The 19,512-nt window shown below is 49.7% G+C and overlaps 1 protein-coding gene across 1 annotated transcript in view; it reads right to left on the bottom strand.

Moving 5' to 3' along the window:
• Nucleotides 1-8,910: 8,910 nt before the first annotated feature.
• The window catches only part of LOC120047308 (C-Jun-amino-terminal kinase-interacting protein 4-like), a 25,444-nt gene continuing 14,842 nt past the window's right edge, over nucleotides 8,911-19,512 (bottom strand). The window contains exon 17 of the mRNA XM_038992830.1: nucleotides 8,911-8,919. Within this exon, the coding sequence (XP_038848758.1) occupies nucleotides 8,911-8,919 (9 nt within the window). The remainder of the gene's footprint in view (nucleotides 8,920-19,512) is intronic.

Below are 19,512 nucleotides of genomic sequence, written 5' to 3'. Positions count from 1 at the left end.
CTCGCTAAATCACTAATCCGGCTTTTTGGTATACCCGTCTGGTCTCCCATTTGGGGACCAACCAGAAACGACCCTGCTTAGCTTCAGAGGCAAACCAGCAGTGGGATGCAGGGTACCATGATGCTGGAATGTGCCAAAAATTGAAAAAAGGTTGTCTCTGATTGAGAACCATACTTAGGTTCCCCTTTTTCCCACCTGTCTTTGTGGGAAGTTGACTTTGTTTGTGGCACATAGCCCTTTAGCTTCATGGTTGTTTTGGATTGTTTATTGTTTTTGTCGGCATCATATAAATAAAGGAATATGTACGCTCACCACACTGCACCTTGGTCTACTTCTGTTGACGGCCGTGACAGAACCTCCCACCAACAAGGGACCAAGCAGCGTGGTAAGGGGAAGCAGCGCTATCTGGAGAAATGGACATGGGAGGAGATACTGCACGGTAAGGGACCCTGGAGGCAGGCTGGGGAGTATCGCCGTCCACGGGAGGAACTGGAGGCAGCGAAAGCAGAGCGGCAGCGTTACGAGGGAACACGGCTAGCAAGGAAGCCCGAGAGGCAGCCCCCAATTTTTTTTGGGGGGGGGGGGGGGCACACAGGGGGTTTGGCTGAGTCAGGTTGGAGACCTGAGCCAACTCCCCGTGCTTACCGTGGCGAGCGTTGTACTGGTCAGGCACCGTGTTATGCGGTGGAGCGCACGGTGTCTCCAGTACACGTTCTTAGCCCGGTGCGCTACATTCCAGCTCCCCGCATCTGCCGGGCTAGGCTGAGCATCCAGCCCTGCTCTCCAGACCTCCAGTGCGCCTCCTCGGCCCAGTATATCCTGCGCCGGCTCTGCGCACTGTGTCTCCGGTACGTCTGCACAGCCCAGTGCGTCCTGTGCCAGCGCCGCGCATGTGCAGGGTGAAGATAACCACCCAGCCAGGACGGGTTGTGCAGGCTCTAAGCTCGAGACCTCCAGTGCGCCTCCACGGCCCAGTGTATCCGGTGCCTCTGCCAAGGACAAGGCCTCCTGTATGTCTCTCCAGCCTGGTGAGTCCTGTGCCTGCGCCCAGAACTAATCCTCCTGTATGTCTCCCCAGCCTGGTGAGCCCTGTGGCAGTTCCACGTACCAGACTGCCCATACGTCTCCTCACTCAAGTGATGATCCATGGCAAGAAGCCTCCAGTGATGATCCATGGCAAGAAGCCTCCAGTGATGATCCATGGCACGAAGCCTCCAGTGATGATCCATGGCACGAACCATTAGTGTGATAAATGAGAAACTGAGCGTAGACTGGAAGCTCATCTCTGACGAAGACAGTTACTCAGAAACAACATTGAGGACCACTGAACCAAATGACTCTTCATGGTGATGTGAGGACACAATGGACAAGAGCAGTGTACAATATACATGAGGCGATTGTGTCTCAAATGGGTGATGAATGAACACACAGGGTGAATTAACACACACACCCAGCGTGCTGACTGGGGAGGGAGGATATGCAGTGCAGTCTTGGCCAGTCAACAAGCACTAAGGCCTGGAAAGTGCATGTCGGAATAACAATGGAACCTGTGTGTGTGCTTGTTAATGATCATTAACTTGGCCCTCATCATCCCTCTGCCCTTTGACCTTTTCTGCAATTGGTTCCCAAATGGATGTGTAATAACTCCTTTTTAGCAACAACATGACATGTTTGTGTGCCCTTACAAAAAAGTGAGGATAATCCACAACAGCAAATCAATAGTATAAATAACATATGCATGTAGAGTTTTGCTAGCCGTTTCCATAGTTATCCTTTCAGTGCTACCCATCCCGGATCCGGGAGCATCCTCATCAAAAAAGCTGACTAGCATAGCCTAGCCTAACGGGACAGGGATATCATATAATATAATTTCATGAAATCACAAGTCCAATACAGCAAATGAAAGATAAACATCTTGTGAATCCAGCCTTCATTTCCGATTTTTAAAATGTTTTACAGCGAAAACACAATATGTATTTATATTAGCTAACCACAATAGCCAAACACACAACGCCATGTTTTCACCATGTTTCCACCGCATAGGTAGCTTTCACAAAACCCAGAAATAGAGATAAAATTAATCACTAACCTTGAACAACTTCATCAGATGACAGTCTTATAACATCATGTTATACAATACATTTATGTTTTGTTCGAAAATGTGCATATTTGAGGTATAAATCGTAGTTTTACATTGCAGCCACCATCACAAATAGCACCAAAGCAGCCAGAATAATTACAGAGAGCAACGTGAAATACATAAATGCTCATCCTAAAACATTTATGAAAAATACATGGTGTACAGCAAATGAAAGATAAACATCTTGTGAATCCAGCCAATATTTCCTATTTTTTAAGTGTTTTACAGCGAAAACACAATATAGAATTATATTAGCTTACCACAATAGCCAAACACACAACGCCATTTATTCACCGCCAACATAGCTTTCGCAAAAACCAGCAATAGAGATAAAATTAATCACTAACCTTTGGACAACTTCATCAGATGACAGTCTTATAACATCATGTTATACAATACATGTATGTTTTGTTCGAAAATGTGCATATTTAGAGCTGCAAATCGTGGTTATACATTGTGAATACCTAGCAACAATTCACTAAAATCTCCGGAGATATTTTGGACAGTCACCTAATCTAACCAAAGAACTCATCATAAACTTTACATAAAAATACTTGTTGTATGTGTCACGTCCTGACCATAGTTCTTATGTGTTTTGCTTGTTTAGTGTTGGTCAGGACGTGAGCTGGGTGGGAATTCTATGTTGTGTGTCTAGTTTGTCTGTTTCTGTGTGGTTCTCAATCAGAGGCAGCTGTCAATCGTTGTCCCTGATTGAGAATCATATATAGGTGGCTTGTTTTGTGTTGGGGATTGTGGGTGGTTGTCTTCTGTCTTTGTGTTCTGCACCAGATAGGACTGTCTCGGTTTTCACATTTGTTATTTTGTATTTTGTATAGTGTTCACGTTATTGTCTCTTCTTTATTAAATCATGTTGAACACTAGCCGCGCTGCATTTTGGTCCTCTCCTTCATCCCAGGAAGAAAACCGTTACAGAACCACCCACCTAACTCGGACCAAGCAGCGTGGCTACGGGCAGCAGCAGCGGCCCACTACACAGGACTCCTGGACATGGGTGGAAATTCTAGACGGTAAAGGACTCTGGGCAGAGCCAGAGGAGTATCACCGCCCCAAAGCAGAGCTGGAGGCAGCAAAAGCGGAGAGGCGGCGTTTCGAGGAGCTAGCTCGGCAGCAGGAGCCGGATTTGGGTTACACCACTTGGGAGGAAATAGACAGGTGGTCGGTTGACCCAGGGAGAGTGCCGGAGCCCGCCTGGGATTCGATGGAGCAATGTGCGGAGGGATACCGGCGAATGAGGTTAGCACGACGACGCGGTAAGAAGCCCGAGAAGAAATCCCAAAAATTTCTTGGGGGGGGGGGGGGGGGGGGGCGAAAGGGTAGTGTGGCGAAGGCAGGTAGGAAACCTGCGCCCACTTCCCATGCTTACCGTGGAGAGCGGGAGTACGGGCAGACACCGTGTTATGCGGAAGAGCGCACGGTGTCTCCTGTACGTGTGCATAGCCCGGTGCGGGTTATTCCACCTCCCCACACTGGCCGGGCTAGATTGAGCATTGAGCCAAGTGCCATGAAGCCGGCTCAACATATCTGGCCTCCAGTACGTCTCCTCGGGCCAGTGTACATGGCACCAGCCTTACGAATGGTGTCCCCGGTTCGCCAACACAGCCCAGTGCGGGTTATTCCACCTCCCCGCACTGGACGGGCTACGGGGAGCATTCAACCAGGTAAGGTTGGGCAGGCTCGGTGCTCAAGGGAGCCAGTACGCCTGCACGGTCCGGTATATCCGGCGCCACCTTCCCGCCCCAGCCCAGTACCACCAGTGCCTACACCACGCACCAGGCTTCCAGTGTGTCTCCAGAGCCCTGTTCCTCCTCCACGCACTCTCCCTGTGGTGCGTGTCTCCAGCCCAGTACCTCCAGTTTTGGCACCATGCACCAAGCCTCCTGTGCATCTCCAGAGCCCTGTACGCACTGTTCCTTCTCCCCGCACTCGCCCTGAGGTGCGTGCCTTCAGCCCGGTACCACCAGTGCCGGTACAACGCACCAGGCCTATAGTGCGCATCGAGAGTCCAGTGTGCCCTGTTCCTGCTCCCCGCACTAGCCTTGAGGTGCGTGTCTCCAGTCCGGTACCACCAGTTCCGGCACCACGCACCAGGCCTACTGTGCGCCTTCAGCAGGTCAGAGTCATCCGTCTGCCCAGCGCCATCTGAGCCATCCGTCTGCCCAGCGCCATCTGAGCCATCCGTCTGCCCAGCGCCATCTGAGCCATCCGTCTGCCCAGCGCCATCTGAGCCATCCGTCTGCCCAGCGCCATCTGAGCCATCCGTCTGTCCCGAGCCATTAGAGCCGTTCGTCAGTCAGGAGCCGCTAGAGCCGTCCGTCAGTCAGGAGCTGCCAGAGCCGCCAGCCAGTCAGGAGCTGCCAGAGCCGCCAGCCAGTCAGGAGCTGCCAGAGCCGCCAGCCAGTCAGGAGCTGCCAGAGCCGCCAGCCAGTCAGGAGCTGCCAGAACCGCCAGCCAGTCAGGAGCTGCCAGAGCTGCCAGCCAGTCAGGAGCCGCCAGCCAGTCAGGAGCCGCCCTCCAGTCATGAGCTGCCCTCCAGTCATGAGCCGCCCTCCAGTCATGAGCCGCCCTCCAGTCATGAGCTGCCTTCCAGTCATGAGCTGCCTTCCAGTCAGGAGCTGCCCTCCAGTCATGAGCTGCCCTCCAGTCATGAGCTGCCCTCCAGTCATGAGCTGCCCTCCAGTCATGAGCTGCCTTCCAGTCATGAGCTGCCTTCCAGTCATGAGCTGCCTTCCAGTCAGGAGCTGCCTTCCAGTCAGGAGCTGCCTTCCAGTCAGGAGCTGCCCTCCAGTCAGGAGCTGCCCTCCAGTCATGAGCTGCCCTCCAGTCATGAGCTGCCCTCCAGTCATGAGCTGCCCCTCAGCCCGGAGCTGCCATTAGTCCGGAGCTGCCTCTCTGTCCGGAGCTGCCCTTCAGTCCGGAGTTGCCCCTCTGTCCTGAGCTACCTCTCTGTCCTGAGCTACCTCTCTGTCCTGAGCTACCTCTCTGTCCTGAGCTACCTCTCTGTCCTGAGCTGTCTCCTCTATCTAGGGGGGACCTTTGTGAAGGTTCCTAGGCCAAGGTCGGGGGCGAGGGTCGCCACTCAAATGACGCTAAGGAGGGGGACAAAGACAGTGGTGGAGTGGTGTCCTCGTCCTGCACCGGAGCCGCCACCGCGGACAGATGCCCACCCAGACCCTCCCCGTGAGTTTTAGGGGTGCGTTCGGAGTTCGCACCTTGAGGGGGGGTTCTGTCACGTTCCTGACCTGTTTTCTGTTGTTTGGTATGTGTTTAATTGGTCAGGGCGTGAGTTGGGGTGGGTAGTCTATGTTATGTGTTTTCTATGTTGGGTTAATGGGTTGCCTGGTATGGTTCTCAATTAGAGGCAGGTGTTTGACGTTTCCTCTGATTGAGAACCATATTAAGGTAGGCTGTTCTCACTGTTTGTTTGTGGGTCCTCTCCCCTGTAACTATTCCCCAGGTCGTTGCTGTTGTGGATTATCCTCTCCCCTGTAACTATTCCCCAGGTCGTTGCTGTTGTGGATTATCCTCTCCCCTGTAACTATTCCCCAGGTCGTTGCTGTTGTGGATTATCCTCTCCCCTGTAACTATTCCCCAGGTCGTTGCTGTAAATGAGAACGTGTTCTCAGTCAACTTACCTGGTAAAATAATGAATACATTTAAAAAAAATGTTTTAATTAGGTGATAATTACTTTGGCATACTGATGAAATGGTGTTAGCTCAGAGACTGTCTCCCTCCTAATTGGATATTCTTCTCATTCTCTCCTTCTCCCTCTATTTCTCCTTCCCTCTGTTTCTTTCCTTCTCTTCACGTCTTCCCCTTACTTCTCTCTCTCACATCTTAATTTTCACCCTCTTCCCAATGTTTTCCCCTTCTTCCTCCTTCCCGTTTCATTCCTGTGTCCTTCCCTCTCTCCTTCTCTTCTACACCATTTTCACCCGGTCATGTTTCTCTCCCTGTGTTTTCTCTCCAGTCTGTGTGGTGACTCAGCGGAGACCCCAGAGCTGAATGGAGATGCATGGGTCTGGGGGGCGACATTGTGTGTGTATGTGTCTGTGGGGTCCAAGGAGAAGAGACATGACAGTACAGAATCTGGGGCTAGATAAGGAGGACCAGTCAGAGACAATCATTCACAGATACAGAGGAGAATAGATCTGACTAAAGACAGAGATATGGGAAGAAGAGGAGGGGGAATAGCTAGAAGAGAGACATAGAGGAGAGGAGGAGGAGAGATATGATGAGAGAGGATAGGAGGAGTGACTAGAAGAGAAACATAAATAATAGGAGGCGTGACTAGAAGAGAGACAGAGAGGAGAGGAGGAGGAGAGATATGATGAGAGAGGATAGGAGGAGTGACTAGAAGAGAAACATAAATAATAGGAGGAGTGACTAGAAGAGTGACAGAGAGGAGAGGAGGAGGAGAGATATGATGAGAGAGGATAGGAGGAGTGACTAGAAGAGAGACAGAGAGGATAGGAGGAGTGACTAGAAGAGAGAGAGAGGAGAAGAGGAGGAGAGATATGATGAGAGGATGTGAGGAGTGACTAGAAGAGCGACAGAGGAGAGGAGGAGTGACTAGAAAAGAGACATACAGGAGGAGAGGTAAAACAAAAGTAGGGAGTAATCAAGACAGGAAGTCAGATATGAAGAATGAATGGAAGAAATACACACAAGGAGTGGTCAGTGAAGAGTCAGCCCTGCAGTATTTCTTAAAGCTGTCCCCTCCCTGCTGCCCTCACTCACTGACATTTACATTTCAGTCATTTAGCAGACACTCTTTTCCCCCACTCCCCCTCACTGGTGTGATAGGCCTGGATGGGTAGACGCTATATGGTGGAAATTATTACTTACTGTGAACCAGACGCCTCCGATTCACTGAGGGGATAACTTCAAAAATAGACATCTAAACTTGGCAGTCCCATGTCCTCTCTGCCAGTCAGCGCCAGATGTTAGCGTGACACTCCAGAAGCGCCAATTGACTTCAGGTCACAGCCACAGTGATGTCACTATGCCATCCTGGCAACTGGAAGGTGCGTGACAGTGCTCACATATGGTCCTTCACTAGATTAGAAGTATTGTAGAAGTAATCGCCCCTCTGGGATAAATCATGTTTTTAAAATGTCATTTAATTTAATATTGTGCATCTATCTGCATGGTCCCTAAGGTAACCTTCATGTATTCTTTGAAAAGAGAACACTCTGATGAAAGCATTAAAGCCAAAACATTGGTGAAGTGAAATGCTTTACGCTGCATTTAATTTCCAGTTCAGAACATTGGACAGCACTCCCATTGTCCAGTTCAGCACCATGGACAGCACCCACACTGTCCAGTTCAGGATACTTGGACAGCACCCTCACTGTCCAGTTCAGGATTCTTGGACAGCACCCTCATTGTCCAGTTCAGCACCATGGACAGCACTCTCACTGTCCAGTTCAGCACCATGGACAGCACCCTCACTGTCAAGTTCAGGATACTTGGACAGCACCCTCATTGTCCAGTTCAGCACCATGGACAGCACCCTCACTGTCCAGTTCAGCACCATGGACAGCACTCTCACTGTCCAGTTCAGCACCATGGACAGCACCCTCACTGTCCAGTTCAGCACCATGGACAGCACTCTAATTGTCCAGTTCAGTCGCTTGGACAGTACCCTCACTATCCAGTTCAGGATCCTTGGACAGCACTCTCACGGTCCACTTCAACACCATGGACAGCACCCTCATTGTCCAGTTCAGTCACTTGGACAGTACCCTCACTATCCAGTTCAGGATCCTTGGACAGCACTCTCACGGTCCACTTCAACACCATGGACAGCACTCTCACTGTCAAGTTCTGAATCCTTGGACAGCACCCTCATTATCCAGCAGCACCATGGACAGAACTCTCACTGTCCAGCAGCACCATGGACAGCACTCTTACTGTCCAGTTCAGAACTCTCAACACCCAGTTCAGCACCACGGACAGTACTCCCACTGCTTCAAGGGGTTCTCCAGAGCTTCAGGGTGTGCAGGCTTTTCGCTCCATCCAGTTCAGTACCATGGACAGCACTCCCATTAATCCTGATCTTCAGTCTAGGCAATGATCTGAATCAGATGTGTTACTGAAGGACTGGAACGAAAATCTGCACACCCTCTGTAAAAAAACTGTGTTAGACAGTGTGTGAAGCTGTGAGGGGTCTCTCCGTGGTGCTGAACTAACGTGAGGCCAGTCTCTGCCACTACTGCTCCCACAACTATATTCCATGGTGTTGTCACGATGTGGTCACTGTTCACGACACCTCAGGTTGAGGCTCGGAGGTGGAAAACCCTTGTTTTAAAAAAGCACTTTTTAAACTAGTCTTTCTAGTTGTTTATTTTCTAGCAGGGCCAGACAGTAATGACCCTGTAGTTTAGTCTACTAGGTGAGATACATCTGTAAAGACCTGCAGGTTCACTTCACCTGGTATTCGCTCTGGAATGAGAGACAGAGAGAGAGAGAGAGCTAAAGTGATGGATGAGAGGGAGTGATGGATGAATGGATGAAAATGAGTGCCCACAACACCCAAACAAAGTGTCTACAGCAGGGCTACCCAACCCTCTTGCTGGAGATCTACAGTCCTGTGGGTTTTCAGTCCAACCCTAATTTAACACACCTGATTTGACTAATTAGCTGCTCAACAAGACCTTAACTAGCTGAATCAGATATGCTAAATTAGGGTTGGACTGAAAATCTACAGGACAGTAGATCTCCAGGAAGATGGTTGGACAGCCCTGGTCTACAGAAACTAGGAGAGAGGGTCAGAGAACAAAGGAGAGTGATAACGAGAGTGAGGGAGAATAAGACAGACGGAGAGAGAGAGAGAGAGAGAGAAGAAGAGAGGAGTGAAAAAGAGGGTGAGAGAGGGAGAGAGAATAAGAGAACGAGAGAAAGAGAGAATGAGAATAGATAGAAGTGAATGAGAGGGAGAGAGATTGCAGTGAAAATATGACTGGAGGGCAGGATTAGCCCCTCCAGAGTTTATAAGGCAAAGAAGACAAAGTGAGAGACTGAGGCTGAAACAGATGTAGGTTAATATAGGGAAAGACCTTGGCCCAAAAAGGCAAGAAAAACCACACGTGAACACGCATGCCCTGGGCTGGGTGCGCTCACACTGCACGTGCTAAACTAATTACTTGCATTAACTACGATATAACTAAGCAGCAGCAAAAACTATTCCATGTCAAAATTACTCATAGGAAAAAGCACACACACAGAGACACTCTCTCACACACACACACACACACACACACACACACACACACACACACACACACACACACACACACACACACACACACACACACACACACACACACACACACACACACACACACACACACACACACACACACACACACACACACAGTGACTCATTCAGCAAGCAAGGACGTTTAGATAATGAAATTAAGAAAATTACAGCACATTTAGAGAGAGAGAGAGAGAGAGAGAGAGAGAGAGAGAGAGAGAGAGAGAGAGAGAGAGAGAGAGAGAGAGATCGAATAATACAGTAGGTTACAGACCAATGTACATGAAATGACCATAATTTCCACCAGTAGGTTACCACCAGCGAGGTCTTCAGTTCACCAGTCTCTCTCCATCTATCTATTACCACAGCGCTGTGTGTTTCTACTGTTTATTATAGATACAGTAGTCCCAGTTTATATCACATGACACACACAATATGCCTCAGAATGTTGTTTGCAACCCCCTCCATTACCACACTGTCACGCGGAGAGTTTGGAATTGATAAACATCCACGACAGACATAAACCATGTTGTCTACACGACACCAGAATGTGTTCACTGAAGTAGTTTATTATTAATATCCTTAATCTTATAAACCTCATGCAGTAGGGTAAAATGGTTCAGTTAAAATGTGTTTGTATCTTTTGGGTTATGAGCAAAAACACTTACCCTGGATGTCACAGGAGCGATATCCGAATGGTGCGCGCGCTTGACAGTAATCAAGAACCTCGCGCCTGGGAGGGTTGGTGGATTTCGCAGTTCTCTCTCTCTATCTCTCTGCCCTCTCTTTCACTCCCTCTCTCGATTGTGTGTGTTACCTCTTTACGCTCCTTTACCCATCCTCTCAATCTCCAACTCCCGCTCTTTTTCACTCACACTATCTATGAGCACTGCTGCGGTGGGTCTGGAACTACAGTATACAGTACAACAGGGACAGTGGGGGAAGGCACACGAGAAAGAGAGAGAGAGAGAGAGAGAGAGAGGGAGAGGGAGAGAGACAGAGACAGAGACAGAGACAGAGACAGAGAGAGAGAGAGAGAGAGAGAGAGAGAGAGAGAGAGAGAGAGAGAGAGAGAGAGAGAGAGAGAGAGCGAGAGAGAGAGAGAGAGAGAGAGAGAGAGAGAGGGAGAGAGAGAGAGAGAGAGGGAGAGAGAGAGAGAGAGAGAGAGAGAGAGAGAGAGAGGGGCGGGAGAATGTAGAGGAAGGGAAATGCAGGGGAGCTGTAACTGTAAGTTAAAAACAATACATTTTAATTGAACCTTTTTTTGACAGGGAGTCAATGCTGAGACCAACATCTCTTTTCCAGATGAGCCCTGTATATTACCATAAAACACATCAAAATACAATAAACACATCAAACTACACATTCATATGCACAATAAAATACACGTAATTATACAAAACCATACATGAAAAGCAAAACACAATCATAAAAAACAGACACATTCTTCCATAAAAAGGTCCCTTAACAACTGTCTGAAATGCCCTAGAGAGACACATTCCACTCGCAAGGTGCAAATTAAATAGAGAAATTAGTTTGGAGGTAACAGGCTCCTGAGTGGGGCAGCGGTCTAAGGCACTGCATCTCAGTGCAAGAGGCATCACTACAGTCCCTGGTTCGAATTCAGGCTGTATCACATCCGGTCGTCATTGGGTGTCCCATAGGGCGGTGCACACTTGGCCCAGCGTCATCCAGGTTTGCCGGCGTGGGCCGTCATCGTAAATAATAATTTATTCTTAACTGACTTGCCTGGTTAAATAAAAAATTATGCAGACTATTACAGAAGTTTTACATAAACATTACTGTACAGCCAGATAACATTCAAGCATATTCAGGGAGATTTATGCAGCCTGTATGTGACCTGTCATCGTGGTGTAAATGTATTAAGCCATGAGTGTTCAAATTTAAAGAGAGCATCATTATCACACACTACTGTTAGTGGACAGTGACCATGAAAGTGTAAATACAATCTAGAGGTGCCGACAGTAGATACTAACTAGATACAGTACATATAGTAGATACAGTAGATACTAACTAGATACAGTACATATAGTAGATACAGTAGATACTAACTAGATACAGTACATATAGTAGATACAGTAGATACTAACGAGATACAGTAGATACTAACTATATACAGTAGATACTAACTAGATACAGTAGATACTAACTAGATACAGTACATATAGTAGATACAGTAGATACTAACGAGATACAGTAGATACTAACTATATACAGTAGATACTAACTAGATACAGTAGATACTAACTAGATACAGTAGATACTAACTAGATACAGTAGATACTAACTAGATACAGTACATATAGTAGATACAGTAGATACTAACTAGATACAGTAGATAGTAACTAGATACAGTAGATACTAACCAGATACAGTAGATACAGTAGATACTAACCAGATACAGTAGATACTAACTAGATACAGTAGATACTAACTAGATACAGTAGATACTAACTAGATACAGTAGATACTAACTAGATACAGTAGATACTAACTAGATACAGTAGATACAGTAGATACTAACTAGATACAGTAGATAGTAACTAGATACAGTAGATACTAACTAGATACAGTAGATACTAACTAGATACAGTAGATACTAACGAGATACAGTAGATACTAACGAGATACAGTAGATACTAACTAGATACAGTAGATACTAACTAGATACAGTAGATACTAACCAGATACAGTAGATACTAACTAGATACAGTAGATACTAACCAGATACAGTAGATACTAACTACATACAGTAGATACTAAAGAGATACAGTAGATACTAACTAGATACAGTAGATATGGATGGAAATATAGCCCACTGTAACCTTCTGTCTCCCTCCCTCCTCTCCGTTTTACCCCCTCCCTTTTCTCCTGTGGTCTCTGTCCCCCATTCTATTTTTAAATGGCTGGTGGAGGAATCCTGTATTTTTAGTAGAGATATCAATAGACTGCTGCACACTCTGACCTCATGGGGAGAGAGAGAGAGAGAGAGAGAGAGAGAGAGAGAGAGAGAGAGAGAGAGAGAGAGAGAGAGAGAGAGAGAGAGAGAGAGGGAGAGAGATGGATGGAGGGGAGAAAGAGAGGAGAGATGGTGGGATGGAGAGAACAGCTATGGAGAAAATGAGAGAGTGAGCAGGAAAAGGAGTGAATAAAGAGAGAGAGGGTGATGGAGAGACAAGAGAGAGTTGAAAAAATAGGCAGGAAGAGAGAGAGAGAGAGAGAGGAGGAAGGTTATGTCAGAAATTCTAAATGATTGACTGACCCAAGATAAGTGCAAAGTGGGAATAGGCTTCATATATTAAAGCTACCCACACAGAAACACAGGAATGTCAGTTTAAATGATGAGATCAGATGTATTGTTACAGATGCAACAGTGGTCATTACACATTAAATACATCTCTATCATAAAACTACAGCGAGAACACACACAGTCTATCATCATAGGAACATAAACCAGAAAGCCTTGTGTGAAACACACTGGGTCATTTTGACAGGGTGAAAGAGACAAGACACTAATTATCTTCTGTAGAATGAAAGGAGGAAGATAAAGAAAGAGTGAAAGAGGTTCAGCACTGCAGCCAAGCAGAGAGAAAGCTAGTGAGGTGGTGGGAGGCAGAGAAAGAGAGAGATAGTGAGGTGGTGGGAGGCAGAGAAAGAGAGAGATAGTGAGGTGGTGGGAGGCAGAGAAAGAGAGAGATAGTGAGGTGGTGGGAGGCAGAGAAAGAGAGAGATAGTGAGGTGGTGGGAGGCAGAGAAAGAGAGAGATAGTGAGGTGGTGGGAGGCAGAGAAAGAGAGAGAAAGTGAGGTGGTGGGAGGCAGAGAAAGAGAGAGATAGTGAGGTGGTGGGAGGCAGAGAAAGAGAGAGATAGTGAGGTGGTGGGAGGCAGAGAAAGAGAGAGATAGTGAGGTGGTGGGAGGCAGAGAAAGAGAGAGATAGTGAGGTGGTGGGAAGCAGAGAAAGAGAGAGCTAGTGAAGTGGTGGGAGGCAGAGAAAGAGAGAGATAGTGAAGTGGTGGGAGGCAGAGAAAGATAGTGAGGTTGTGGGAGGCAGAGAAAGAGAGAGATAGTGAGGAGGTGGGAGGCAGAGAAATAGAGAGCTAGTGAGGTGGTGGGAGGCAGAGAAAGAGAGAGCTAGTGAGGTGGTGGGAGGCAGAGAAAGAGAGAGATAGTGAGGTGGTGGGAGGCAGAGAAAGATAGTGAGGTGGTGGGAGGCAGAGAAAGAGAGAGATAGTGAGGAGGTGGGAGGCAGAGAAAGAGAGAGCTAGTGAGGTGGTGGGAGGCAGAGAAAGAGAGAGATAGTGAGGTGGTGGGAGGCAGAGAAAGAGAGAGATAGTGAGGAGGTGGGAGGCAGAGAAAGAGAGAGCTAGTGAGGTGGTGGGAGGCAGAGAAAGAGAGAGCAAGTGAGGTGGTGGGAGGCAGAGAAAGAGAGAGATAGTGAGGTGGTGGGAGGCAGAGAAAGAGAGAGATAGTGAGGTGGTGGGAGGCAGAGAAAGAGAGCGATAGTGAGGTGGCGGGAGGCAGAGAAAGAGAGAGCTAGTGAGGTGGTGGGAGGCAGAGAAAGAGAGAGATAGTGAGGTGGTGGGAGGCAGAGAAAGAGAGAGATAGTGAGGTGGTGGGAGGCAGAGAAAGAGAGAGCAAGTGAGGTGGTGGGAGGCAGAGAAAGAGAGAGATAGTGAGGTGGTGGGAGGCAGAGAAAGAGAGAGCTAGTGAGGTGGTGGGAGGCAGAGAAAGAGAGAGATAGTGAGGTGGTGGGAGGCAGAGAAAGAGAGAGCTAGTGAGGTGGTGGGAGGCAGAGAAAGAGAGAGATAGTGAGGTGGTGGGAGGCAGAGAAAGAGAGAGATAGTGAGGTGGTGGGAGGCAGAGAAAGAGAGAGCTAGTGAGGTGGTGGGAGGCAGAGAAAGAGAGAGATAGTGAAGTGGTGGGAGGCAGAGAAAGATAGTGAGGTGGTGGGAGGCAGAGAAAGAGAGAGATAGTGAGGAGGTGGGAGGCAGAGAAAGAGAGAGATAGTGAGGAGGTGGGAGGCAGAGAAAGAGAGAGCTAGTGAGGTGGTGGGAGGCAGAGAAAGAGAGAGCTAGTGAGGTGGTGGGAGGCAGAGAAAGAGAGAGATAGTGAGGAGGTGGGAGGCAGAGAAATAGAGAGCTAGTGAGGTGGTGGGAGGCAGAGAAAGAGAGAGATAGTGAGGAGGTGGGAGGCAGAGAAAGAGAGATAGTGAGGTGGTGGGAGGCAGAGAAAGAGAGAGATAGTGAGGTGGTGGGAGGCAGAGAAAGAGAGCGATAGTGAGGTGGTGGGAGGCAGAGACAGAGAGAGATAGTGAGGTGGTGGGAGGCAGAGACAGAGAGAGATAGTGAGGTGGTGGGAGGCAGAGACAGAGAGAGATAGTGAGGTGGTGGGAGGCAGAGAAAGAGAGAGATAGTGAGGTGGTGGCAGGCAGAGAAAGAGAGCGATAGTGAGGTGGTGGGAGGCAGAGACAGAGAGAGATAGTGAGGTGGTGGGAGGCAGAGACAGAGAGAGATAGTGAGGTGGTGGGAGGCAAAGAAATGCAGAGATAGTGAGGTGGTGGGAGGCAGAGAAAGAGAGAGATAGTGAGGTGGTGGGAGGCAGAGAAAGAGAGAGCTAGTGAGGTGGTGGGAGGCAGAGAAAGAGAGAGCAGGTGAGGAGGTGGGAGGCAGAGAAAGAGAGAGCAGGTGAGGTGGTGGGAGGCAGAGAAAGAGAGAGCTAGTGAGGTGGTGGGAGGCAGAGAAAGAGAGAGATAGTGAGGTGGTGGGAGGCAGAGAAAGAGAGAGCTAGTGAGGAGGTGGGAGGCAGAGAAAGAGAGAGCTAGTGAGGTGGTGGGAGGCAGAGAAAGAGAGAGATAGTGAGGTGGTGGGAGGCAGAGAGAGAAAGCTAGTGAGGTGGTGGGAGGCAGAGAAAGAGAGAGCTTGTGAGGTGGTGGGAGGCAGAGAAAGAGAGAGCTAGTGAGGTGGTGGGAGGCAGAGAAAGAGAGAGATAGTGAGGTGGTGGGAGGCAGAGAAAGAGAGAGCAGGTGAGGTGGTGGGAGGCAGAGAAAGAGAGAGCAGGTGAGGAGGTGGGAGGCAGAGAAAGAGAGAGCAGGTGAGGAGGTGGGAGGCAGAGAAAGAGAGAGCAGGTGAGGTGGTGGGAGGCAGAGAAAGAGAGAGCTAGTGAGGTGGTGGGAGGCAGAGAAAGAGAGAGATAGTGAGGTGTGGGAGGCAGAGAAAGAGAGAGCTAGTGAGGTGGTGGTAGGCAGAGACAGAGAGAGATAGTGAGGTGGTGGGAGGCAGAGACAGAGAGAGATAGTGAGGTGGTGGGAGGCAGAGAAAGAGAGAGATAGTGAGGTGTGGGAGGCAGAGAAAGAGAGAGCTAGTGAGGTGGTGGGAGGCAGAGACAGAGAGAGATAGTGAGGTGGTGGGAGGCAGAGAAAGAGAGAGCTGATGAGGAGGTGGGAGGCAGAGAAAGAGAGAGATAGTGAGGTGGTGGGAGGCAGAGACAGAGAGAGCTAATGATGAGGTGGGAGGCAGAGAAAGAGAGAGCTAGTGAGGTGGTGGGAGGCAGAGAAAGAGAGAGCTAGTGAGGTGGTGGGAGGCAGAGAAAGAGAGAGATAGTGAGATGGTGGGAGGCAGAGAAAGAGAGCGATAGTGAGGTGGTGGGAGGCAGAGACAGAGAGAGATAGTGAGGTGGTGGGAGGCAGAGACAGAGAGAGATAGTGAGGTGGTGGGAGGCAGAGAAAGAGAGAGATAGTGAGGTGGTGGGAGGCAGAGAAAGAGAGAGATAGTGAGGTGGTGGGAGGCATAGAAAGAGAGAGATAGTGAGGTGGTGGGAGGCAGAGAAAGAGAGAGCTAGTGAGGAGGTGGGAGGCAGAGAAAGAGAGAGATAGTGAGGTGGTGGGAGGCAGAGAAAGAGAGAGCTAGTGAGGAGGTGGGAGGCAGAGAAAGAGAGAGCTAGTGAGGTGGTGGGAGGCAGAGAAAGAGAGAGCTAGTGAGGTGGTGGGAGGCAGAGAAAGAGAGAGATAGTGAGGTGGTGGGAGGCAGAGAAAGAGAGAGATAGTGAGGTGGTGGGAGGCAGAGAAAGAGAGAGATAGTGAGGTGGTGGGAGGCAGAGAAAGAGAGCGATAGTGAGGTGGTGGGAGGCAGAGACAGAGAGAGATAGTGAGGTGGTGGGAGGCAGAGAAAGAGAGAGATAGTGAGGTGGTGGGAGGCAGAGAAAGAGAGAGATAGTGAGGAGGTGGGAGGCAGAGAAAGAGAGAGATAGTGAGGTGGTGGGAGGCAGAGAAAGAGAGAGATAGTGAGGTGGTGGGAGGCAGAGAAAGAGAGAGATAGTGAGGTGGTGGGAGGCAGAGAAAGAGAGAGCTAGTGAGGTGGTGGGAGGCAGAGAAAGAGAGAGCTAGTGAGGAGGTGGGAGGCAGAGAAAGAGAGAGATAGTGAGGTGGTGGGAGGCAGAGAAAGAGAGAGCTAGTGAGTAGGTGGGAGGCAGAGAAATAGAGAGCTAGTGAGGTGGTGGGAGGCAGAGAAAGAGAGAGCTAGTGAGGTGGTGGGAGGCAGAGAAAGAGAGAGATAGTGAGGTGGTGGGAGGCAGAGAAAGAGAGAGATAGTGAGGTGGTGGGAGGCAGAGAAAGAGAGAGATAGTGAGGAGGTGGGAGGCAGAGAAAGAGAGCGATAGTGAGGTGGTGGGAGGCAGAGAAAGAGAGAGATAGTGAGGTGGTGGGAGGCAGAGAAAGAGAGAGATAGTGAGGTGGTGGGAGGCAGAGAAAGAGAGAGATAGTGAGGTGGTGGGAGGCAGAGAAAGAGAGAGCAGGTGAGGAGGTGGGAGGCAGAGAAAGAGAGAGATAGTGAGGTGGTGGGAGGCAGAGAAAGAGAGAGATAGTGAGGTGGTGGGAGGCAGAGAAAGAGAGAGCTAGTGAGGTGGTGGGAGGCAGAGAAAGAGAGAGCTAGTGAGGTGGTGGGAGGCAGAGAAAGAGAGAGCAGGTGAGGTGGTGGGAGACAGAGAAAGAGAGAGCTAGTGAGGTGGTGGGAGGCAGAGAAAGAGAGAGCTAGTGAGGTGGTGGGAGGCAGAGAAAGAGAGAGATAGTGAGGTGGTGGGAGGCAGAGAAAGAGAGAGCTAGTGAGGTGGTGGGAGGCAGAGAAAGAGAGCTAGTGAGGTGGTGGGAGACAGAGAAAGAGAGAGATAGTGAGGTGGTGGGAGGCAGAGAAAGAGAGAGCTAGTGAGGTGGTGGGAGGCAGAGAAAGAGAGAGATAGTGAGGTGGTGGGAGGCAGAGAAAGAGAGAGATAGTGAGGTGGTGGGAGGCAGAGAGAGAGAGAGATAGTGAAGTGGTGGGAGGCAGAGAGAGAGAGAGATAGTGAGGTGGTGGGAGGCAGAGAAAGAGAGAGATAGTGAGGTGGTGGGAGGCAGAGAAAGAGAGAGATAGTGAGGTGTGGGAGGCAGAGAAAGAGAGAGCTAGTGAGGTGGTGGGAGGCAGAGAAAGAGAGTGATAGTGAGGTGGTGGGAGGCAGAGAAAGAGAGAGATAGTGAGGTGGTGGGAGGCAGAGACAGAGAGAGCTAGTGAGGTGGTGGGAGGCAGAGAAAGAGAGAGATAGTGAGGTGGTGGCAGGCAGAGAAAGAGGAAGAGGACGAATAGTGAGGTGGTGGGAGGCAGAGACAGAGAGAGATGTGAGGTGGTGGGAGGCAGAGACAGAGAGAGATAGTGAGGTGGTGGAGGCAAGAAATGCAGAGATAGTGAGGTGGTGGGAGGCAGAGAAAGAGAGAGATAGTGAGGTGGTGGGAGGCAGAGAAAGAGAGAGCTAGTGAGGAGGTGGGAGGCAGAGAAAGAGAGAGCAGGTGAGGAGGTGGGAGACAGAGAAAGAGAGCTAGTGAGGTGGTGGGAGGCAGAGAAAGAGAGAGCTAGTGAGGAGGTGGGAGGCAGAGAAAGAGAGAGATAGTGAGGTGGTGGGAGGCAGAGAAAGAGAGAACTAGTGAGGAGTGGGAGGCAGAGAAAGAGAGAGCTAGTGAGGTGGTGGGAGGCAGAGAAAGAGAGAGATAGTGAGGTGGTGGGAGGCAGAGAGAGAAAGCTAGTGAGGTGGTGGGAGGCAGAGAAAAGAGAGCTGTGAAGTGGTGGAGGCAGAGAAAGAGAGAGCTAGTGAAGTGGTGGGAGGCAGAGAAAGAGAGAGATAGTGAGGTGGTGGAGGCAGAGAAAGAGAGAGCAGGTGAGGTGGTGGGAGGCAGAGAAAGAGAGAGCAGGTGAGGAGGTGGGAGGCAGAGAGAGAGAGAGCAGGTGAGGAGGTGGGAGGCAGAGAAAGAGAGAGCAGGTGAGGTGGTGGGAGGCAGAGAAAGAGAGAGCTAGTGAGTGGTGGGAGGCAGAGAAAGAGAGAGATAGTGAGGTGTGGGAGGCAGAGAAAGAGAGAGCTAGTGAGGTGGTGGGAGGCAGAGACAGAGAGAGATAGTGAGGTGGTGGGAGGCAGAGACAGAGAGAGATAGTGAGGTGGTGGGAGGCAGAGAAAGAGAGAGATAGTGAGGAGGTGGGAGGCAGAGAAAGAGAGAGATGTGAGGTGGTGGGAGGCAGAGAAAGAGAGAGATAGTGAGGTGTGGGAGGCAGAGAAAGAGAGAGCTAGTGAGGTGGTGGGAGGCAGAGACAGAGAGAGATAGTGAGGTGGTGGGAGGCAGAGAAAGAGAGAGCTGGTGAGGAGGTGGGAGGCAGAGAAAGAGAGAGATTGAGGTGGTGGGAGGCAGAGACAGAGAGAGCTAATGATGAGGTGGGAGGCAGAGAAAGAGAGAGCTAGTGAGGTGGTGGGAGGCAGAGAAAGAGAGAGCTATGAGGTGGTGGGAGGCAGAGAAAGAGAGAGTATAGTGAGATGGTGGGAGGCAGAGAAAGAAGAGCGATAGTGAGGTGGTGGGAGCAGAGAAAGAGAGAGATAGTGAGGTGGTGGGAGGCAGAGACAGAGAGAGATAGTGAGGTGGTGGGAGGCAGAGAAAGAGAGAGATAGTGAGGGGGTGGGAGGCAGAAAAAGAGAGAGATAGTGAGGGGTGGGAGGCTAGAAAGAGAGAGATAGTGAGGTGGTGGGAGGCAGAGAAAGCCTTAATAAGCAAAAAAAAAGGGATGGAG

Source organism: Salvelinus namaycush, chromosome 5 (genome assembly GCF_016432855.1).
Source record: "Salvelinus namaycush isolate Seneca chromosome 5, SaNama_1.0, whole genome shotgun sequence".
Classification (NCBI taxonomy): Eukaryota; Metazoa; Chordata; class Actinopteri; order Salmoniformes; family Salmonidae; genus Salvelinus; species Salvelinus namaycush.
The sequence above is the reverse complement of the archived record's forward strand: the minus strand, read 5'-3'. Positions and strand labels throughout refer to the sequence as shown.